Raw genomic sequence first — 23600 nt, forward strand, 5'->3', positions numbered from 1 at the left:
GACTCAGAATGAGCATTGTTTTAGTGTTTAATTGTGTTTACTATTTTTATGGTAGGAATTTTCAATTTATTTTAACTGTCTTTGGTTTTGTATGACAAATTTGTACTTTATGTTGATTGTTTTATGCTTGATTTTAAAAGTGCTCTATAAAATGAAGCTAACCTGGAAAATAATATGACATGAGTGGGGAATATAAGCTCCTTCGGGAAAAGACAATAAATACTATTAATCATTAGATAACTCAAATTATCGAGTAAACAGTTCACGATTTCTCTTTCACAAACTTGTTGTAGTCTACAAACGTTTGTGATAGATGTTGTATTATTACATGTATTTATATTTGAAGCGTTTGTTTGTGTTTCGGGGAAAATTGAAAATTCCGAGTCCGGTGAAGTGTGCATAACACCTGTGTGGGCGCTGTAGTTGGGGGAAGCCAGATCGTGACAGTCAGTCAGTCATCAGCGGGGCTGTAAACATGGCGGCGTGCACAGCTACAGGGCTGTGCCCCAAACCCATACGCTCTTAGGCTGCGAACACGGAGACACCCCAATCATGGAGACCGAAGAGGAGCAGCACATCACCACGCTCCTCTGCATGGGCTTCCCGGACCCCGACGTGATAAGGAAGGCGCTCCGCTTGGCGAAGAACGACATCAACGAGGCGGTCGCGCTCCTGACCAACGAAAGCCCGGGGCTCGGCTACGGATATGAGCCCATGGAGAGCGGGCCTGCCCCCGCCTTGAGTACGAGCGGTGACGGGGAGACGAGCGGGAGAACCGGCACGGGGGGCTTCGACCCTCCGCCCGCTTACCACGACGTCGTTGACGGGGAGGTGAGAACGAACTCCCGTCTATCGGTATTGAAACTCGGGGAGTGTGTGTGAGCGGCTTCGCCCATTTAACTAGCTCCGCTTTAGCATCGATGCTAGCTGCGCAGCCAGCCCGACGTGAGCTGTCACTGCAGGCGTGGGGGCTGTGGATCGCTCCCACGGTGCTTTGGCGCCAAGGCAGGTCACCTGCTCGTAGTGGCCCGGGATCGAATGTGCAATCGGGATTTTTTTTATAATCGGGATTTTAAATGTACTGCTTAATTTCGCTCGTAGTAGCTGCCTAGCTAGTTGAGAGTTTCTGCAAAAGGGAGCACGCGCTGCACCGCATCTTTGGGAATGCACTGATGTAAAAAAAAAAAAAACATTAACTAGTAGCTGATTTGGCGAAACGAATGCATCTGTTTTACAAGTCTACTTTGCATAGGGGTGCCTTGCGATTGGCTGGCAACCAGGTAAGGGTGCACCCCGCCTACTGCCCATAGCCAGCTGGGATAGGCTCCAGCACTCCCGCCCCCGCGACCCTTGTGTGGAGCAAGTGGTTCAGAAAATGGATGGATTGATGCACTTTGCACGGGTTTAGGGGACCACCGGGCCCTCATGTCATGGGATTATATTCCACTGCAGCTGGATTTTTCAAAAAAAAATTGTCATGGTTTCGCATGGACTATGTGGCCTTTTTGTTGTATTTTTTTTTTCCCGTTTGTTTACAGGGAGTGTAACGTCTTAGGGTTTTTAGCGACACATCTATTATGTAAACAAACTCAGTGCTGCTCAGCCTCTGGCTGGCCGACCTTGTATGTTTCTTACAGTAGGTCAAACGTCTTATTGTATAGTTCAGCATAAAAAAATAGCAAAACAAATGCAGTTGATGTTTTTGGAGCAAAACATTTATCTCATCTCATTCCCATAATTTCACACCTATGGTCGTTTAGAGTCTTCAATGAACATAACGGAGAGAGGCGGGATGCATCCTGAACATGTTGCCAGCCAATCACAGGGTACACGTAGACAAAAATTCACACTCACATTCACACCTAAGAACAAGTTAGTCCTCAATGAACCCGCCTGCAATAATATGACGCCCCCTTGTATTCTAAATGTGTCTCTGATGCTTTCAAACAATCTGCACTGTTATTTCACTGGGAGTTGTGAATAGCAGCATGCATGTAAACAACCTGTTGACCACTTCCTGCTGGCCTGTCTCTGTCTCTCTCTCTGTCTGGCTGCTAATCACTGCTGTCACGCTGTGATGCAAGCTGTTAAATATAAACGACAGTTGTCATTTTGCGCAATGCACAAACAATTGCGCATCAATGTGGAGAGAGAGAAAGTCTTGTTTTCGGTGTTGTCAGGAGCTTGAGAATATCACAGATCAACTTACTGAACGCACCATGAGGTACACCTGCACAATCATGTGACGTGAGAGCCAGTGAAACAGAAAGATGGTGTAGCTCACTTTTGATTGACAGTCAAGTGTGAGGGTAGGTTTGATTTATAGTCATTTGCATCCCTGCTAATTCGCAGATTTTTGTTTTCGTGGAAGATATGTGTTGCAGAAATCCCTTAACTTGTTTGTTTTTTTTTAAACTGTTTTGTTCATGATTTTTTTAAAGCAAACTACTGACTGTAATGTTGTTGCATGTGGGAAAGGAGAGCCATAGCCGCCAATGCACTTTTCAGCCATTTAAGTGCCAGAAGAACAGTAAAACACAAACACAATGACCACACTTGCTCATAAAGCTGCAGTCGGCCACAGCTTACACCCAGGCACACTCATGATCACTGACATCATATGCTACACCACAAACCCTCAAAATGTGTTCGAAGAGTGTGTTTTAATAAATTGTCGTAATTTTTTGTAATAAGTGTATTGTAGTAAAATGTAGGGATGCAACAATATCCAAACATCACGATAAAATAATGATAGCAATATGAACTTCACAATATGTTAATGATCACTCCGATATTGTGGGGAGGTTGGCAGATATAAAAAATAAAATTAAATTACGATACTGTGTACAAACTCATGATATTGTACCAAAAAATGTAAAATATATTTGCTAGTATGACTGATTTATATGAGAGATAACCACCACAGTGGCCAAAACATTCCTAATTAAAATTTCCGGGATGTATCCCCCCGTGATGAATGGGGGATTACTGTAATTATATTTTTAATTAGTGTTATCTTTGTCGCTTGCAGCAGTGCAGAGTTTCATTTTTTTGCGAGGCTGTGGGAGTAATTTAAAAAAAAATAATAATAATTTTTGAAATAGCAAAATTCCCTTTATTTTGTTCAAATGTAAAGTTTCCACAATAATAGCCTCTTCTTGTCAAGGCATTAATGGGACTTTTACCAAAATGACCTTGCTGCATGATATATATATATGCGCAACACTCAGGAACACGAAGAAGCTACAAAATGTTCCTTCCATTTTTTTTCCCCTCCTTCCGTGTCCACTCAAGTTTGTGACTCCTGCAGGTCGCCTGCCTCATGTCATCCTCCTAAATATAGCCCTGCAGTGTCTCTGACAAACACGTTGCAGGCTTCTCAAAAGGGTCCCAGAGGGATTCGGCGGGTGTATAGTAACGGCACTGCTGCCTTGGAGATCTGTGCATCTCGTCGACGTGCCACGTGGCTTTTCTGCGTGCTGGTGATGATGTTTTAATATGGCTGTTATTGTGGTTGCATGGATGCAGATGCGCCACTAACCTAAAGTGCCCACTTAATACATATTTAATTAATATTTGGAAACTGATGTTCCACTGTCCATGCACATGGTCACAACCTCCTAGTAAGCTGCTGTAATATCACTCGTTCTTTGCAGAAGATAAAGAATATATGCCCGTGCCAGCAAATAAATACCCTGACACCGTGTTGACCATTTCACCAATCAGTCATGTGAGTGACCCATCAGAAACTAACACGACTAGCTCATGCTAATCTGTACTCTTATCAAGATCAATGCAGCTCTATTTACCTTTGTTTTTGACATAACAGGAGTGTCACGCCCGTGGGGGAATGTGGATGTTAAAGCATGATGGTCTTTCAAGCAGTGTGTGATCTCAGCCCAACCAAGCTGATCTTTTCATGAGCAGAGAAACTCCGCATGTGGGAACAGAATAGTGAGGCTCCGATTTGCATAATTCAGAAGGGCTCAATCCCAGACACATTTTCAGTAATAAGCAGCTCACAAAATATTATTTGGGACTGTGTAATTTCACACTTGATAGGTGAGCAGGCACTCCAGAGACCGATTTGTGTACAAGCAATTAAAAAGTCGATGTTCCATAAAACTAAAAGTGACATTCTTCATTTTTATCTTCTCCTCATCTATCTATGCATGTCATTTTAAATTTTTTCCAAAGAGGATGGAATGAAATGTGATCCCTCTCTATTCTCTAATACCTTCTCCGCTCCTTCCTGTTCTCCCTTTTTTACTGTCACTGATTAGTTGAGCCGCATACTAGTGCAGGAACGAACACATGAGACTATTGTTTACTGCTCATAAGTGGAGATGCGCTCACACTGATTAAAAATGACGAGGCAAAAATGGACAACAGTGGGCTGTTGAACTTGTGTTGAAATATATGTTTATTTGTTTTCAACGTGAGTAGAACAAAATAGTATCCTCTTTAGTTCATCAGGATTCAGATACTGTTTTTTGCTGCTGTTTTTTTTTTAACTTAAAGCTTAAAATGCCAAATGTATAAAAGTTGATTTTTAACTCGCAATCAAATTGAAAGCAGTGGACATAGTAAAACAACCAAAAGAATATTGCTGTCAGACAGGTCTCAGGTCTTAGATTTAAGTTTGATTATGTGCATGTGCGACTGATTGTGAATTTTTTGCACAACGAGCTGTCTTATTTTGAGCTTTGTGGGGGTGCAAAGAGCGACAAGCAGATGTACTGATGAAGGGCAGATTGCAGAGCACAGGATGCTCACTCCACTTTCACAAGGAGGGAAGAAAAAGAGCAGGAAACATTTTGACTCGAGAGATTGACATTTGAGGAAGTGGCCTTCACTAAATCTTCATACTTTGTACTAAGTACGAGTACAGATAGTTGTGGAAATCGAATATTCAAGCAGATTTTATTTTATTTTTTTAATTATGATTCAAATTTGGCAGGCTTCTCTCTTGTCTGTGCTGTGTCAAATTTCTAAGAAATGTATTTTCACATTCCAAGGAATTTAACTACTTACCACCATTGATTTAATATTCATTAAAAGAAAAAACTGCAAGAGGAAGTGTGTTGTTTCGATTTCTACTTTACATGAGGCTGTTAACTGCACCTTTTGTAATTTCCACTGATGGCCCACCGAAGAGACATCTAGTCACGCATTTTCATTTGCTTAATGTTTTTTATTGTTGCAGAGGAGCAATGATGAGAACGGAAACTGCTCCGGCGCCAGCATGGAGTTCCCCACCACCAACCTGTACGAGCTGGAGAGCCGAGTGTTCACCGACCACTGGTCCATTCCCTACAAGAGGGAGGAGTCACTGGGCAAATGTCTCATCGCCTCTACTTGCCTCGCCCGGCACGGTAAAACTGACTCTATGTAAATAAAGACATATTGTTTCAAAAGATGGCTTTCAGCTTTAGGAAACTTCAGATGGCTAATTATTATATGCAGGAAAAAGCAAATTTGGGTCATAATTTTTGTTTGTTTGTTTTTTTTTGTTTTTTTTTTAACGTCGTCATAAACATGACATCTCTTTTCTGTATAACTTTTTTTATTTTTTTACCTCATATGAGATTTTTCTCAACATTTTTTTAACCCGGCTTTTCCTCATAAATATTTAAACGTTTTCCCTTTATAAATAAAAACAAAAAGAAAGTAGAAGAAAATGTTGCTTGGACTTAACATTACAATTCAACGTGATTTCTATTTCGTATGTTGAAAAATTGTAAAATAAAAAGTTACAAAAAAAAAATTACAATTCAACGTGCTATTATTATTTTGGGGGAAAACTTGTACGTTTTCAATAAAAAAGCAACAGTATTTAAGACTTTAAAAATTTATTGTTGTCCATCGTTCCCTCTTTATCGCAGGTGTTCCGTACCTGTGATAATGGATATCTCAGTTAATTAATTTTTATTTATTTTTTTAAAATTCCCGTTCATTTATTATGTTTTTTTTTCGTTTTGGTATGATTTTTACTTCATTATAAATCCTTTTTCATTTGTCATATATGTTCTTTTTTAATTTACATTCATTTTTCCATTAAATGAAATGTTTTTTTAATTTACTTATTATAACAGCAAAGTATATATTTTTTTCATTTATTATGTTTTTTATTTTGGTATGATTTTTAGTTTATTATGAATGCTTTTTCATTCATCTTTTTTTTTTATTGAGTATTTTTTTTTCCATTAAAAGTATGTTTTTTGTTGTTGTTGTTTTTAATTTACTTATTAATACAGCACAGTATATACATACAGTATTTTCTGTCTCTGGAATGCAATGTCGTGGAGCGACGGGACAGACAGTGCTGGAAAGGTCTCATTGAGATGAATCCGCGGATGTCGTATAGAGTTCAAGAGATGGAGTTGTGCAATGACAAAAACAAAAAAAACAAAAATCAAAAAGCACGCTGTAAAATAAAGCACGCTGTAAAAAATCCACGAGGCCGCAAAAAGTGAACCCGCAATAAACGAGGGAACACTGTATATTAGTATATAAATTCACCTACAAATAAAGGAAAGATTTTTTTAAATGTTATAATCAACTCAATGTACATTCTTTGGCGTGAACATTCTGAAAGTCCACTTTTGATGACGCAAAAGGATGTGGAATATTTTGGGAAACATTTACGATTTAAAAAAAATAAATAATAATGGCTTTAATGGCACATATCTCCACCATCTCCATCAGGCCTCGCAGACGCCGACGAAAACTGCAAGAGGTTCGTGGAGCGCTGCATGCCGGAGGCCTTTAAAAAGGTGAGCCGTCGGCGCAGCGCCTCCCAACGGACTTCGAAGACCTCACCAATGACTTTCTCTCCTTATTGAATGATCCGTCATCTCGTTGTCGCCAGTTGCTTACCAGCAGCGCCGTCCATAAATGGGGCACGGAGATTCACGAGGGAATCTACAACATGCTGATGTTGCTGGTGGAACTGGTGGCCGAGCGGGTCAAGCAAGACCCGGTTCCCGTCCACCTCATGGGTGTCTTGGCGATGGTGTGTGTGTGTTCATTTTTTCTTGTTCTCCATCTGTCAAACAGCCCACATTCCAATCACAGTCGCGTCACTTCCTGTTTGTGTTCAGGCCTTCAACCCAGACAACGAGTATCATTTTAAGAATCGGATGAAGGCATGTCAGAGGAACTGGGCGGAAGTGTTTGGAGACGAGGCCAACATGTTTGCTGTTTCTCCAAGCAACACCTACCAGAAAGTAGGGCTGAACTCACCCGATGCTGATTTTTTTTCAGAGGGTGTATCTAATGTGAGATGTACAAGATTGTAAAGCTAGATTAGTTATAGGGATGTTAGGCAAATGAGATACTACTGTATATCGATCCTGATGGAAATTCTGTTGGACCCAATGGACCTGAAAGCGGGTCAGCTAAAACCGACCTGCAATAACTGCCTATAAAAACTTGAGCGTGTGAATGTGTGTTTAGGAAAACTGCATTTAAAAAACCCTTTAGGGGGCAGTTAAATATTTAATTTAGTTTGATCTGGGTTATTCAGCCAGGGTAAGGGCAGCAAAAGGAATCTCTTCCAAGAGTGTTTTGACCTACCACCAGTCACAGACGCATTAATTATTTACTTTTGCTTGAAGTTACTGACACACATACACGGTTTACAATAACTAATCAAATCATGCTGGAGGGGCAGGCCAGTGAGTTCTTCATCACCAGTGTTGCGCAAGTGAGACACAGACATAAATGTATGACTGACATACAGCAGCTGTGCGTGTGCGTGTGCATGCGTGTGTGCGATAATGTGAAATAAACCCACTAATAGCACAAATGATCTGTTTCAGGAGCCTCACGGTTGGCTGGTGGATTTAGTCAATCAAGTAAGTGATTTCAACATTGTTTTCTCTCTGGTTTCTGCCTTTTGTCCACACAGAAACTGCCTTTTTGGTCTCAGCTGGATTGACACGAAACAATACACGTGCGCAGTAAATTAGTCCTCAAGTGTCAACACCAGGCTGAAACAACACAGCAGTCAACCATAATCATAAATAACATCAATATGGAACAGTGCAATTTGCATACAATTTAATTGGCTTGGGCTGACAACCCACTCATTTAAATTAGGGTAACCTCCACAATACTCCCAGGTTCGTATTGTCATATTTAATGTGTTTATTTCTATTCTTTAGTTAGATGCAAGTTTGCATATATAAAGCAGTCTGCATGTTTCAATGATGTTAAGCTTATGTATTTGATCTGTGCAGTTATTCTACCATTGCATTGGCAAATGTCGTATACGTGTCAGATTTTTATCTTCTGTTGGAAGTGGCCTATATGAAGAATAAGATATTTGATTCCATTTGTTTCTTTCAGTTTACACCTGCCATAACGAATATCCCAACTGTGCCACATAATAATCCAGCAGAAGAAATTGTTTTGTTTTTTTCCAGGTTTCTGATTGGCTTATGTGGTAGTTTTGAGTACTAGCACCACCGTGTACTTAACAACCTGCCAACAAATTTCCAATCGGACAGATAGTAGTTATATTTTTTGTGTATTTTATTTATTTATTTATTTTTACTTTTTGGATTGCCAATTTGTTTAAATATACTCTACGTGTGCCTTTGTGTCTGCTTGTTTCGTGTAGTTTGGAGAGTTGGGAGGATTCACCGCCATCCAAACGAAGCTCAACGCGGAGGAGATTGAAATAGCTGTAAGACTAACCGGCCGCATGTCCCTTCCCCTTCCTTGCTTTACAAACAGCCTGACATACCTTGAAGAGTAATGACATTCTTTCCACCCTGGTTCCGAACGAAGAGACTGAGTTTGACTTTGAGACGGGCGTCCCCCCCCCCCCCCCCACCCTTGTCTGCTCTCGGCTGCAGGGGTCTTAAGGTTTCACTTATCCCGCCACCTTGTAATGGTTGAAATGTTCTATTGTTTCGTCTCTTCTGAAGCGTCTTTGTACTCGTGCTTCCTTCGGGGAACCTTGCCGGAAGCACAGTGGTTGGAAGGCATTGATTTTTTTTTTTTTTTTTTTTTAATGGGGAGGGCGCTCCTGACTATTAGCATATTAATAGGATGAAAGGGATAGTGGAAGCGTACTGTTCATGTTCTGAGTATTAAAAGGGACATTATGGAAAATTGACCTGTCTGACCTGCCATCTTAACGGGATACTTTACTTATTTTGCCATTTTTTGGCAGTCAAACATTAATATTTTGCCTATAATAAATGTGATATTTTCATTATTTTTCATGTACAATTAGTACCTTTAAAAACACATTTTGCAACTTGCTGTCGACTGAAAATGACATCACAAGGGCTCAGGTAACCAATCACAGCTCAGCTTGTGAATGTCACATGACCAAACCTAGAAAACAGGTGAGCTGTGATTGGTTACCTGAGCCCTTGTGATGTCATTTTCATTCAGCAGCAAGTTGCAAAATGTGCTTTTAAAGGTACTAATTTTACGTGAAAAATAATGAAAGTATCAAATTAATTATAGACAAAATATTAACTTTTTTTATTGCTATAATGGGCTAAATAAGTGAAGTATCTATCTTAACAAAATTAGAAACTAAGCAGAGATGCATTGTTTTTTTTTTTTTTTTTTTTTTTTTTTTGATGCACACAATTAGCAAAAGCGTCTATAAAACAGACCATACTTGATTGTGTGATAAAGTTGTCGTATCAGGATGGTTGTGTTTGCTGGTGTTTTCCATGCACCACATGCTGTACAGTGCCCCCGGTTGTCATGGTAACAAAAGCCAAACTCGACATAGGCCCGGTAGTATATAGGGTGGTGTATCAAGGGTTGCAAAATTCCTTTTCAGCATGAATATCGGTGAGACAAAACAAACGGGGTGTGTAAAATTTTACCCCAAGAGTCAGATTTGTTAAGATGTGTGCAAACTGGTCTAAATTGTGGGAAAGAAATACAGATCGTGTCTTTTTCAAGCCCTGTAACAGGCGTAGCAGCCAGTGAGAGTGAGAGGTGAACACAGAAGGAGAGTAGGAGGATGGCATCCTCCTTTGCCGGCTCCCAGGGGCGACCCATTCATTTGTCTGCTGAGAAACAGGAAGTCGAGTGCAGCAGTGAATAGCTGAGGGGAGGCAGTAGCAGCACGAGGCTTCAAGCCGATCAAACACTGTCAGACTGAAACACACGAGCCATTCATTCATTCATTTAGGCCCTCTCATTTAACATGGGAAGATCTATTTATGTCACCCACCACCTACCTCATTCCTACATTCACACTCCAGCGAAATCCGAGTGTATCAATTCACATGTAACTCTCGTCCTGCTGTGCATAACAGCCAATCCCCACAGCCCTGTGAGAATTACAGTTATAATGGTGCGTTGACATGCTCCTAACTCAAAGCACTCAGGTCTTAAATTGTCTTTCACCATTGCATTGTAGCCAGCCCTCAAAAAGCAAAAATATTTAGAATGTTTGTATTTACAAAAGCGCACTCTGTGATATTGTATTTTATAAAAACATGCTGTAATGATAGACAATTAATTAAAATGGATTTTTTCTTTGCTTCAAATTAACAGACATGCTAGTCCTGGTATCTCCTCAGGAAGCCTAAGTAAAATGAGTAAATCTTAGCAGAGGTTAAAGAATATATGTCTGAGTATTATTATATTATTCAGCTCCATGTGTTGTTCCATCGTTTCTCTTAAAAAAAATTAAAAAAAGGAATTTTCTAGCTAAACAAGCAGCTAACAGACAAACATAAAGTGTTTTTTTTGTGTGTGTGTCCTACAGTATGTATCCGCTCTGGTCCAGCCTCTCGGCGTTTGCGCCGAATACCTCAACTCCAGCCTTGTCCAGGTAAGTCATATCATGTGCAGGTGCATCACAATATGTGCAGTGAATATCATTTATTGTTATTCTTATCTAGCTGTGTTTATATGACTTATACTGATGGTATTGTAAGTTTTTTTTTTCCCATGTTGCTAAGGGCCCTAAAGTGTTGTGTTTTTCGTATGTGTTCCAGCCTATGCTTGATCCAGTCATCCATAAAATGATCACATATGTACAGAACCTGGAGGAAAAGGACCTCAAAGACAAGGTAGTGTTTTATGTATATTTCCATTCTAATTTGACTGAGATTTGGAGGATGCAAGACCAACATGCAAATATGTATTTTTAGTTTCTGCAATTAATTTCCAGCGTGGGGTTTTTCTACTCAACTGAGGAGTATTAGTATGCCTGTAAATTCTGTTGTTTGAACTGTAGCGGCTGGTGAGCATCCCTGACCTGTTGTCGGCCATCAAGCTGTTGTGTATGAAGTTCCAGAGGGAGATGGTCACGGTGGTGGATGACCTGCGGCTCGACACGTTGCTGCGCATGCTCAAAACCCCCCATTTCTCCACCAAGATGAACTCCCTCAAAGAGGTGAGCCACCGCAAATTCCTTCCGTGCCTCGCGTTCCTACCTTTTGACCCTGGTCGTTGTCTTGCAGGTGACCAAATTAATAGAGGAGAGCACGGTAGCGAAGACTGTGAAGAATGCTATAGATACCGATAAACTGCTCGACTGGCTTGTGGAGAACTCTGTCCTGTCAATAGCGCTAGAGGGTAAGAAATGCAATCGTCAGCAGTAATTGATGAGCATGGCCACAACATTAGGTACAGATGTGCAATCAAATCTACATTTATAGATCTTTTGTAGGTAAGCGGGAATGATCCATCTATCATTAATGTACCGTACACTAATGCCGAATACAGTAAATACACTTCAAGTTAAGTTCGCATGCAAAGGTTGCATTTAATAATGTTGAAATTATTCCCTCTTGTCATTACAGGCAATATTGATCAGGCTCAATACTGTGAGAGAATAAAGGGAATCATTGAGCTGCTGGGAAGTAAACTCTCCCTTGATGAACTCTCCAAGATCTGGAGGATACAGGTTAGCATCAGTGAGCACATTAAAGGCGGTGTCTTCAGTTTTCACTCAGGAAAATTAATGCACTATTTAAATACAGGATTTGTACACATGAACTCCTTCTCAATCTACACCTCTGGGCTTCTGTTAATGTGTGGTGGCAATTTTTTTCCTCTACCCCCACCCCCCCCAGCCTGTATTCAGGGCTGGACTCTCATCAAATGTGTAAAATTTTGAGAAGATAGGTCATCCGGGTCAAGTTAAAGCAGCTTTTATGTCACGAAAAAATCATCAGACTTTGCGGCACCGTAACGGCCACACCCTTGGCAAAAACTTACAATATCCATATTTTTATTAGTATTATTATTTTAAATTAATTAATTTATTAATTATTTAAAAATCTGAGCAGCTACCGCTGCGAATTCCCTATTGTTTTTCCTTCTTCTTCTTCTTCTTCTTCTTCTCCTTCTTCTTTTTCTTTTTCTTCTTCTTCTTCGCAAACGATCGCATTTTTGAGGACCTAAATATTTACGAAAACTCATCAAACTTTGCACACTCTTCAGGCCCGGCGAAAAATGTGATATTATGAAGTTGTCATAACAACGCAACTCTAAAGCAATAAGCTTGTGTGAGTGAGCGAGTGACAAAAAATTAAAACATTTGTGCGTGCTGTCAAGTTGCCACGGGAGTGACGTCATGCAGCCGAGAAATTCTCCCGTGACACGCCCCCCGCTACCACCCCGCTCTGCGATTGGCTGGAGGGGTAAACAACTGTCTCTGCACAAAAATGTCCTGCTGTTGACAAAACGAACACAAAATGGCAAAATACAGGCTGGGGGGTGGGGGTAGAGGAAAAAATTACCACCACACATTAATAGAAGCCCAGAGGTGTAGATTGAGAAGGAGTTCATGGGTATACATCCTGTATTTATATTGCGCATTTTCCTGAGTGAAAACGGAAGACCCCTTTTAAGTGGAGTTTTATTTAAAAAAAAAAAAAAAATCTCATTTTGTGTTTACATTTCAGGCCGGCCAGTCGTCTACCGTGATCGAAAACATTCACACAATCATCGCCGCCGCCGCGGTCAAGTTCAGCTTCGATCAGCTCACCCACCTGTTTGTGCTCATACAGAAGGTCGGCGACAACGGAAGGATGAGTCGCGTCGAGTAAAAAGCGTCGTCCTTCGTCTAAAATGCGCATTGTGACTCATTCAGAGCTGGGAGGTGGAGAGCGATCGCGTCAGGCAGAAGCTGCTCAGTCTGATCGGGAGGATCGGCAGGGAGGCGCGCTCCGAAAGCACCACCGGCAAGGTGAGTCGCACATATGTCTGCATCGGTCAAGCAGCTGGACTCGGAGTGAGCAGCCTGTCTGAACTGTGTGTAAATTAAGGCGGGATTTACACTCTTCAATGCCATCAGTGTCCCCCTACTTTATTGACATCTATCACTTGTGCCCATGATGTATTGCTGATTTTTAAGCAATATTTTTTTGATTGGTTTTCACAGTATACTGTACAGTATAGTACAATGTTACGCACCTACTGTGTTGTCCTGGAAGAGATGTTGCATGTATTTAGAAGCAAGAAGAAGGGGCAGAGAAGGTTCCCAACTAAGTATACAAACTCCAGTCAGTCTTGTTTCCCACAGAGCAGAGAAAATATATGCCTAAGAGCATTGTTTTGTGTGTGTTTCAGCATGAATTGTGTAGTCCTCAGGGTCTTTTCACGTTTTTTAAAATTAATTTTTATTATTTTTTTATTTGTTTTTAAATTAATTATTAATTTGTATGTATTTTTATTTTACTTGTTTTTATTTATTTATTTTTTTACTTGGTATTTTTATTTTCAGTTTGTTTGTTTTTTTATAGTTTGTTGTAAAATTTGCTATAGAAATAAAGTGGAAGAGTAGTGAAGTTTTATAATTACCATAACAGCTATGCTAATTACTGTTAGCTCTTTTATGGCGTTTCACATTATATATTTGCATTAAGGTAGAAAATTATTAACTTTTACAGTAAACTCCAACTGGGAGTTACAAACGCAACTTGAAGCAAGCACGCTGTGTCTCTTAACTGGGAGATGTGTGAGTCAGTGTCATATTTTTTTTCCTCTGAATGATGTGAGTGTATGAGAATGAGAACAAGCACTAAAGATACTGAACATGGGTTTTAATAATTATAAATGTGATTAAATTTAGTGAGAGGGATGGAACTATTTTTAATGTTTTTTTTTTATATGGTCTCACCTTTTTTTTTTTTTTTTTTATATGGTCTCACTTTATTGACGACCTTCACCTATCGCATATGGTTCTGGAACGTATCGCCTGCGATAAATGGGGGTTCCCTTGATTTCAATTACTACAAGCTAATCCAATCTGTACTTTCATGCTAGTCTGGCAGATAGCAGGTTGAAATGAGCTAATTTAACCCTCCCCCCCAATTTACAGTGCCATGAAAGAAGAAGTCGGAGTTGTCACTTGAACCGTTCACGATAAATCCAGTCTGACATACAAATTGTGTGCATGTGCGTTGCGTTCAGGTGCTGGAGGTGCTTTGGGAGTTGGCGCACCTCCCCACGCTGCCCACCAGTCTGGTTCAGCAGGCGCTGGAGGAGCACCTGGGGATCTTGAGCGACGCCTACGCCGTCAAGGAGACCGTCAAACGCAACTACATCATTAAATGCATCGAGGACATCAAGAAGGTGGGGGGAGGCGCAGACCTGCACTCTTCCCTGCTCGTTGACGTTTATTCGCTCCTTGAGTATACATTTTTTCTTGTATATTCTTTATGGTTATAAAGTTGAGGCGGCTCAAGGTTCAGCGGGTTTTACGGTTTTAAAGCAAGCGCTGCGTTTCTTCACTTGCTTGCGACCGCTTTCATCTCAAGCTGGAGTGATTTGTGAGAAGCTAATTGATTTTTTATTTTTTTTTAACTAATTGTATTCTTGGACTTTTCCGAAGATCAGACAAGATTGTAAACAGAAAAGAAATGATTGGACAATTAGAGATGGTCTTCCTTAATTAGTTTGGATTTTGAATTTTATCCCACAGATCAATAATAATCATACTTTTCCCCCTCTAAGCCTGAAATTAGTGGGTTTTGCACCTGTTCATCCCTACGTCATAGCCAAGTGGCTCCGGTTACCATGACAACCAAAGTGGCGCTATTACTTTGCGTCTAAGTAAACAGTTACATTTTCTCAAGCAGCTCAGAGTCTGAAAAGAAAAACAAACTCACAAAAAGAGTTCATCAAAGTTTATTTTCCATTGTGGAATTACATTTAGATCATTTGAATTGAAAATTGCAACTGTCCCTCGTGGTGTTGGGGTTATCCTACCTGCGTGTCATCATTCATTGTGTGACCCAGCTCAAAGGAAATGTGTACTGTCCAGACTCAAGAGGACCCAAAAGGCAGCGACACTCAAAGTTCATTTCTATCTGGCTCTTGGGGAAAGAGGAAATCTCTGTCGTTGAAAGTAAGAGAAGACGCCCGATTTGATATTTTTTATTGATTTTTTTTCCTCCCCCCCCTTCTCTTGTCTTCATTCTCGCTGCTTCACGCCTGCCAACCAATCGCCACGGAGGGTCGTCGGGAGTGGGCTTTCATTGGTCACGGGTTGATAATTTCACTTTTGATTGTAACCCGAGCGAACTCAACCAGGTGTATGTTAATCTTGGGTTTGGCACTGGCTAATGATTACACAGCGGCGCTGAACCGGATGAAGGTGCCGTAACTGCTTGATGAGTGGTCATCTTATGGTGGGTGTGCAAAAAGGAATTCAATCAGAGCCGTGGATCCAGGACAAAATTTTAGTGTTCGTATTTGAATCGTAATTATCCTATTTTGCATCCATGGCGCTGATTCTTTTCCTCACGTGGGTCTCGCTACGAAAATCCAAGGTCGGCGATGGCGAACCAAGCAAGATCAAAAGTAAGAGGTGATCCTTCACTCACTATATTGTCCTTGTCTATGTACATGACAGGCTTCTCAGCCGAGCAGCCCTCAAGCAGTTTGGGTGGTACCCGCACTGCGTCAGCTGCACGAGATCACCCGCTCCTTCATCAAGCAGACCTACCAAAAGCAAGACAAGGTGACACAAACAAAAAAAGTCATAAAGAGCTCTGACAGGCCAAATATCCCAGCATTCTCTAATCCAACATGCTAATCAATAATGTTGAATCGAGGCAAGTGGAATTATTCAAAATGTTAAGTCTGAATTTTTTTTCTGATGATTATATAGTCAACGCAACAGTTAGGTTGGATTAATTTCACCTACGTTGAACTGCTTTTTGATTTTGGGTGTATTTAAAAAAAGTTTCCTAAAAAAACCCTAAAGTTGGGCTAAAGACAAAGAACTAAAAGGACATTTTTATTTTTTTTTATAATATTTAATGTCGTATTGTGGCTTCCTACAGAGCATCATCCAAGACCTGAAAAAGAACTTTGAGATTGTCAAGCTGATCACGGGTTCCCTCGTTTGCTGCCATCGACTTGCGGTGACCGCAGCAGGAAACGGTTGCCTGTCCGGCTCCACCATGGTGGACGGAAGATACACTTACCAGGAGGTGTTTTTCTTTGTTTCAGTTCAACATAATTACTTGTCTTCTACTCTCCTTATTTTGGACTTGCGTTCCTCTCTACCGTCAGTATCTGGATGGCCACCTGCGCTTCCTGGCCTTCTTCCTCCAGGAGGCCAGCCTCTACCTGGTCTGGAACAGGGCCAAGGAGATCTGGGAGTGCCTGGTGTCCGGCCCGGATATTTGTGAACTGGACCGTGAGGTATGCAGATCTGTCTGTCTGTCTGTCTTGTCTGTCTCTCTCTCTCTTTCTCTCTCTCTCTCTCTCATGGTGATCATCAAACATGATCAAATTTTCAATCCATTTTAACTACACATTTACCTCTTTCACCATACTCAACTTCTTATTTGATTATATTCTTAACCTTGATCGTCTTGTATCCATGGTGTATTCCAGATGTGTTTTGAGTGGTTCACCAAAGGCCAGCATGATCTAGAGAGCGATGTTCAGCAGCAGCTCTTCAAGGAGAAGATACTGAAACTGGAGCCGTATGAGATCACCATGAACGGTCAGGCGTGCTTTTATTGACCTAATCGAATATTTGATGCACCTCCTAACATCTTTGATGTGCCCCTTCAAGGTTTCAACCTGTTTAAGACCTTCTTTGAGAACGTCAATCTGTGTGATCATCGACTGAAACGCCAAGGAACTCAGCTGGTCTGTCCCGAATCGCGTGTTTATCAGTTATGTGACGTTCCATAAATAAGCAAAGAGAACGGTCTTCAATGTGGTTTCAGTGTGTGGAACGCCTTGACCTGGCAGGGATGGACTTTATCTGGCGTATCGCCATGGAAACCCCTGATGAAGAGATAGCCAATGAAGCGATTCAGCTCATTATCACCTACAGCTACACCAACCTCAACCCCAAGATGAAGAAGGTCGGTGTCAGTGTCACTTCTTTCTGAAGAGCAGACAATAAAGGAAGCGCTAGAATGTATTCAACCATTGCTGACCAATTAAATCCTATTGATCCACTTCAACTTGTCCCCCTCACAGGATTCGGTATCTTTGCACAAGAAATTCATTGCTGATTGTTATAAGAGACTAGAGGTGAGTGGTTTTGCGTTACGCTATTAAGACAATCTCTTTTTCAGTCACACCCCTGAAAACACGTTTGTTTGTTTGTTTGTTTGTTTGTTTGTTTGTTTTTTGCATTGATATCAGGCAGCCAGTTCGGCCTTGGGTGGCCCCACTTTGACCCACGCTGTTACGAGAGCGACCAAGATGCTGACAGCCACCGCCATGCCCACGGTGGCCACGTCTGTACAATCACCTTCCAGGTACAATGTAGGAAATATTTTATCTTCAGGATTATGTGATCTTCGTCCATCTTAGTCTCTTGTCTTTATCCAGATCCACGAAGCTCGTCATAATAGAAAGACTGCTGCTGTTAGCTGAACGCTACGTCATCACTATAGAGGTAGGCCGCTTCAATGAAACGGACACCTCTTTTGTTGTACAGTATGTGTGATCAAAGGCTGTTAATATTGTTGCTGTGCAGGTAGAGATGATAACGATTAGCATAACCTAAGTAATAATCTTATCATTAGATGTTTTATTTTTAAAGGGGAAGTCAACATTTCTTGACAATAATATGTTTTATGTGACCTCACTAGTCTAAACATGACATTCAAATTAATATTACATTTGTGGAATATGAGTTATGCAGCAAAATCCAGCTGTTTTTGTCCATCTTAGGGAGCGGCTATTTTACTATTTGCTGTCAATTTAAGATGACATCACAGTTACTCGGGGCTCAGGCAACGACCAATCACAACTCACCTGTTTTCTGAAGCTGAGGTGTGATTAGTTGTTGCCTGAGACCTGAGCAACTGTGATGTAATTTTCATTCGGCAGCAAGTGGCCACCTTCTGATGGTGATAAAAAGTGCTGGATTTTGTTACTTAAATCATATTCCACTTATGCAATGTTAACCAGAATACTGTATTTATTTAGTGTGGCTGTATAGATAATATGGCAAATGCAAAGAATGTGAACTCACCAATTTTGTGTACTTCTTGATGTTAGAAATTATGAGCAGGTACAACCCAAGTAAATTTTCATGATTGCAAAATAATACATACATGAAATGACGAAAATGGTAGGGATGTTTTTATTAGAGGTGGGACTTGAGTAAAACATTGACTTATAATTAAGTAGTGAATTTTTATTAATCCCAATTAATCAATTAAAGGAAGCACATTTGTACGACTTTTATGAAAATACTTTTTGTCAAATAAACTTCTGTCCTGAAAAACTTTTAACTGCGGCATTAGTTACATTTTCTTTTTAAGGAGTCACTAAAAGTTATAATATTGAGTCACTTTCGCCTTCGCTTGGTCTTTAAAGGGTATTTGAATAGCACATTACACTAAATACAGTGTTAATGTCAAATAAAATTTTAAATGGATAATACTAACCATTTGAAATGATCTCATGGTTGATCTCTAAAGCGCTTCATCCCCATTTGCAGGATATGTACTCAGTTCCTCGCACTATACTACCTCACGGGGCTTCCTTCAACGGACACCCTGTCACTCTTCACATCACTTATGAGTCAACCAAAGTCACGTTCACCTTAGAGGTACTGTAACTGCTTAGTGCCCTGCGTTTATTGATGACCATCTCCAGAGGAAATCTCATTTCGTTTCTGCTCTCTTCTTTGTCCCTGCAGACCCACAGTAATGAGACGATAGGAAGCATCCGGTGGAAGATATCCGAGCACTTGAGCTGTCCGGTGGATAATGTCCAGATCTTTGCCAATGATAGTGTGGTACGTGTTAGTGATTGTAAATAATAAGAGCTCTGAGTTCCTCTTTTTTTTTTCTTTTTTTTTATTGTTTAAAAATACTATTTTATGTGTCACTCCCTCATTAAAGTATTGTACTCCTCTCCCAGTCATGTGTTTCCCCTGAAGTCAATGTCAATTCTAAGTTGTCGTATCCATTTGGCTTAAAAGCGTCTACAGAGTGGCAGGGGAAACACCAACTTAAGCGGCATTCCTGTTTCTATTTTATTTTGTTTCTCTCATTCGATCCCTCCGCTGTCCCTTCACCACGTGTTAGTTGACCATGAACCGGGACCAGAAACTGCTGTCCCAACTCGGCTTTAGCGACGAGCAGAGCCTGACGGTGAAGAGCTCCGGCACGGGCACGCCTTCGGGCAGCTCCGAGTCGTCCGCCTCGGCCTCCAGCAGTTCCAGCTCGGCCGTTTTCAACTCCGCCTACGCCCTGGAGCAGGTAGCGTCCTCATGACCAGTAGAGCCACTTTTACTTTCCCCATTTTGTTTTGGCTTTGATGTAATTGTGCGATTGTCTCTTACCAGGAGAAGTCCCTGCCTGGTGTTGTTATGGCGCTGGTGTGCAATGTGTTTGAGATGCTTTATCAACTGGCTAACTTGGATGAAAGCAGGTAGAAAACTCTCTTCAGTCATCCCATGCATATTTTTAGTGCAGTAATCACTAATTCACCTATTTGTTTTGTTTTTTTCTGTGGAACCTATGCCCAGCTATTCACCGTTGTTGTGCTTTTTCTGGCACTAGGATGCCGCCATAGCCCTGTATAAATAGGAAGTAATACAGTAAATGCTATTTTTTGGGGTATTTTGTAGTGAAACATTTAGACTGAGGAACTAACATTTTTTTGTGTGTTTTTGGGGAGGAGCCAAACTTAGCATTGGTTGTGAGGGGAAGTTAAGGGGCATTTTATTCACATGTACATACGCATCCAAACACTTTTAATGGGGGGTGTTAATTAGGGCTGCTTGATTATAGAAAAAATAATAATCCCGATTATTTTGGCAATAATTGAAATCACAATTATTCAAACGAGTATTTTTTGGTAGAAAACAAGAAAATGTTTACGTATTTAAAAATATTAAGACCAATAACAAATAGAAACATTATAATTATGTAAGTTAATTTGGAACCAAACAGAATTTATAATAATATTTATTTATTTATTAATTCGTTCACATTGGCAAAAACCTGAAGTCGGAGTGCAGCATGTGCACTGTGTATATAGGACGATCTTTTTTTTTTTTTTTTTTTTTTTTTTTTTTTTTTGGTACAAAACAAGAAAATTTTTAAGCATAAAAAATATTAAGACAAATAAAATTCTTTGAAACAATAATTATTCAAGTTCCTTTTGGATGAAACAAAATTTATTACATTGGTTATTTTAAATTTTAAAAAAGGTGCAAATGTATAGTTAAAAAATTAGTATTAATCTTTGGTCCCTATCCTCAGCAAATAGGTGGGGTTTGCAGTATAATATTTAACTTTGGCTTTTTAAATTGAACTACTGTAATACCGTAGACAGTCTGATTTATTGAAATACACCTATATATCAGAAAGAAGTCAGGTCAGCTGACAATAAAATGTCTCTTTTTTACAGGATCACTCTACGTGTAAGAAAGCTGCTCCTCCTGATCCCAACAGATCCTGAGGTGCAGGACGCTCTTGACAACTTTGTCCCCAAAGAATCCAGCGTATGGAGCCATCAGGTAAAGACGGCCATCTTAGTTTTTGAGTGGCAACTATAAATGTTAAACCTATTTCATTTTTAGTGTGTGATTTACTCAAGAAAACAGCAAACCTCACATGACAATGTTAAGTTGTAGTACCAAGACTGACCTGTGAGAGGCAGCATGTTGCCACTTTGCAGTCAGACTCTGTTTATCCTTCTTTTAGAAGACGTTGTTCACCCTTGGCCAGGGGACCGGCTCTCGCTCACCATCTATGGCCTCCAAAAATCAGCATCAACCCAGCGCCGCGTCCATCTTGGAGTCTTTGTTCAGGTCCTCGGCCCCGGGCATGTCTACCTTTAGAGTGCTTTACAACCTCGAGGTAGGTGACATAGACACACAGAAAATCAGCTTCAATCTAATAAAGTATTATAGTAAATTATTGTTATTATTGTAATCATTTACGCCTCAGGTGCTGAGTTCAAAACTCATGCCCACATCTGATGATGAGATGGCTAAAACCAGCAGCAAGTCCTTCTGTGACAACTTCCTCAAAGCAGGAGGCCTCAGGTATGACACATACAGTATTTGGAAATAGTTAATATGAAAGGTGGGGTGGCTGAATTGGAATACAAGCCCCAGAAAATTCTCTTTTGTTCTTCTCCTAAAAGTAGCCTCTGTTTACTTGCAGTCTGGTGGTGAATGTTATGCAAAGAGACTCCATCCCATCAGAGGTGGACTATGAGACCCGACAAGGCGTCTACTCCATCTGTCTTCAGTTGGCCAGGTGCAGCAGACTGTCCAACGCATCATAGGGCGCCCGAGAATCAGATCTCCCGTGCTGAACTATTTTATTTTTTATTGACCACAGGTTCCTTCTGGTTGGTCAGAGTATGCCCATGGCACTAGATGATGATGTCATCCGGGACGGCGAGGCGCTGTCGTCGCGCCCGTTCCGCAACGCGGGCCGCGCAGGCCGCCAGCTGTCTCTCTGCGCGACGCCGGAGAAGTCCTCATACAGGCAGATGTCGCTGTCTGAGCGCTCGTCCATCAGAGTGGAGGAGATCATACCCGCCGCCCGTGTGGCTATTCAGGTAACGCGGGATAAATTGTCTTTGGAGTTTTCAGCGACAACACGCGTGCTCCTTTCTGTTCCAGACCATGGAGGTAGGCGACTTCACCTCCACCGTAGCCTGTTTCATGCGACTGACCTGGGCGGCGGCGGCAGGGCGGCTGGATCTTGTCGGCAGCCCGCAGCCAATCAGAGAGACTCATGTCTCACTTCTATCTCAGGGGGTGCGCACCAGAGTCAGTAGCACAGGTGAGAGATTGCATTCTAGATAGAAGGTGGATTTGTCAAGGAAACATGGGAATTCCTTTTAAGGGATTAGATCACGGTATTTTAATATATAATATAATAATATTTTATAATATTTCAATATATAAAATGCATCTTTTCTAAGATTACTCCAATATTCTGTAGTTATCCAAAGAGAAAATGCTGAAGAAGGCTATTAGTCACCATGCTAACAATTTGTTTGGTGTATGCAGGAAGTAACTGCAGCTCCAGCAGCGAGGGAGAGACCACGCCAACCGCACTGCACGCCGGCATTTGCGTCCGGCAGCAGAGCGTCTCCACCAAAGACGCCATCATCGCTCGCGAGGCTCTGTCGCTCCTGGTCACCTGCCTGCAGCTACGCTGTCAGCAGCTGTGTAAGAATCAAGCCGCAAGTCCTGCTCGCAGCCCCTCGCTCTGTGTCTCATGTTTGTTTTCTCTCCGCAGCCTCTTTTTACAACCTGCCTTCTGTCAACGACTTCATCATTGATGTGCTGCTGGGATCTCCCAGCGGAGAGGTAAACTGCATTTCAAGGAGACTTGTGTTTCTTTCTCAGCTTTCTAACATTTCTGTAATAGTGGGATAGGTGTACTGAATGCCTCACTGACACATTGTCCCAAACCTAGTTGTTTAATTTCACACTTGTTGGGAGGGCTTGCACTCCAGACACCCGATTAACTCATTCACTGCCAATGACGACTATAGACGTCAAAAATAAAATTAAATAAAATTAAATCAAAATTTTAATTAAAAAAAAAAAGAAATTTCAATTTAGTTTTAGTTATATTCTTCTGACTAAATATAATTAAAGCCTTAGTCATAACTTAGTCACCTGATTGTATTTGAGTTTTAATCCAACTTTAGTCGAAAAAAATAAAGAGCAATTTTAGTCGACTAAATTGACTTCTGGAGGTCGAGACCCAGTTTGTGGTCTCAATAAGACCAAGACCAATCACTATGCACGATGGGAGCACTTAGTAATGAAATTGTTGTCATTGTTGTTATTAACTCATTCACTCCCAGCTGTTCTACTGGATTTTGACTGATTTTGCAAAGGCCCACAGAATATTGTGTTCTATTTGTTGTAAAAACATGGAACCTACCAAAAGAAGGTTTAGCATCTCTACTTTCATTAGGAAAAAAAAATATTTTTATGTTTCAGTTTTGCAGCAATTAGCATTGGAATATAGCTAAGTTTAATCATTATTCAAAAATCTGTTTAAAACAGTGAGGAAAAGAGTTTTTTGCAACATGGCCCCAGTTGATCTCTTATACTCTGCTGCCACCTGCTGGCCGTTTTTGTAATAACCACTTTTGATTCAAGCGTTCTCTTCAGTTCAGAGGCT

The 23600-nt window shown here is 40.8% G+C and overlaps 1 protein-coding gene across 2 annotated transcripts in view; it reads left to right on the forward strand.

The window, feature by feature from the left end:
* The first annotated feature begins 413 nt into the window (after positions 1–413).
* Positions 414–23600, forward strand: part of usp24 (ubiquitin specific peptidase 24) — a 36474-nt gene continuing 13287 nt past the window's right edge. The window contains exons 1-37 of one of the 2 annotated variants that reach the window (XM_077533944.1): positions 414–831; positions 5207–5375; positions 6709–6776; positions 6872–7015; positions 7104–7229; positions 7824–7859; positions 8627–8692; positions 10754–10819; positions 10986–11060; positions 11228–11386; positions 11454–11568; positions 11796–11899; positions 12903–13010; positions 13091–13186; positions 14413–14574; positions 15266–15349; positions 15857–15964; positions 16290–16439; positions 16522–16653; positions 16849–16960; positions 17033–17109; positions 17190–17330; positions 17449–17502; positions 17617–17732; positions 17806–17872; positions 18926–19036; positions 19127–19225; positions 19518–19691; positions 19778–19863; positions 20848–20956; positions 21144–21299; positions 21390–21487; positions 21609–21704; positions 21789–22011; positions 22076–22238; positions 22469–22630; positions 22701–22771. In XM_077533944.1, the coding sequence (XP_077390070.1) occupies positions 553–831; positions 5207–5375; positions 6709–6776; positions 6872–7015; positions 7104–7229; positions 7824–7859; positions 8627–8692; positions 10754–10819; positions 10986–11060; positions 11228–11386; positions 11454–11568; positions 11796–11899; positions 12903–13010; positions 13091–13186; positions 14413–14574; positions 15266–15349; positions 15857–15964; positions 16290–16439; positions 16522–16653; positions 16849–16960; positions 17033–17109; positions 17190–17330; positions 17449–17502; positions 17617–17732; positions 17806–17872; positions 18926–19036; positions 19127–19225; positions 19518–19691; positions 19778–19863; positions 20848–20956; positions 21144–21299; positions 21390–21487; positions 21609–21704; positions 21789–22011; positions 22076–22238; positions 22469–22630; positions 22701–22771 (4362 nt within the window). In that variant the 5' untranslated portion in view covers positions 414–552. The remainder of the gene's footprint in view (positions 832–5206; positions 5376–6708; positions 6777–6871; positions 7016–7103; positions 7230–7823; positions 7860–8626; positions 8693–10753; positions 10820–10985; positions 11061–11227; positions 11387–11453; positions 11569–11795; positions 11900–12902; positions 13011–13090; positions 13187–14412; positions 14575–15265; positions 15350–15856; positions 15965–16289; positions 16440–16521; positions 16654–16848; positions 16961–17032; positions 17110–17189; positions 17331–17448; positions 17503–17616; positions 17733–17805; positions 17873–18925; positions 19037–19126; positions 19226–19517; positions 19692–19777; positions 19864–20847; positions 20957–21143; positions 21300–21389; positions 21488–21608; positions 21705–21788; positions 22012–22075; positions 22239–22468; positions 22631–22700; positions 22772–23600) is intronic. The other variant, XM_077533945.1, reaches the window with a different exon arrangement.

This window comes from Festucalex cinctus, chromosome 10, assembly GCF_051991245.1.
Source record: "Festucalex cinctus isolate MCC-2025b chromosome 10, RoL_Fcin_1.0, whole genome shotgun sequence".
Taxonomy (NCBI): domain Eukaryota; kingdom Metazoa; phylum Chordata; class Actinopteri; order Syngnathiformes; family Syngnathidae; genus Festucalex; species Festucalex cinctus.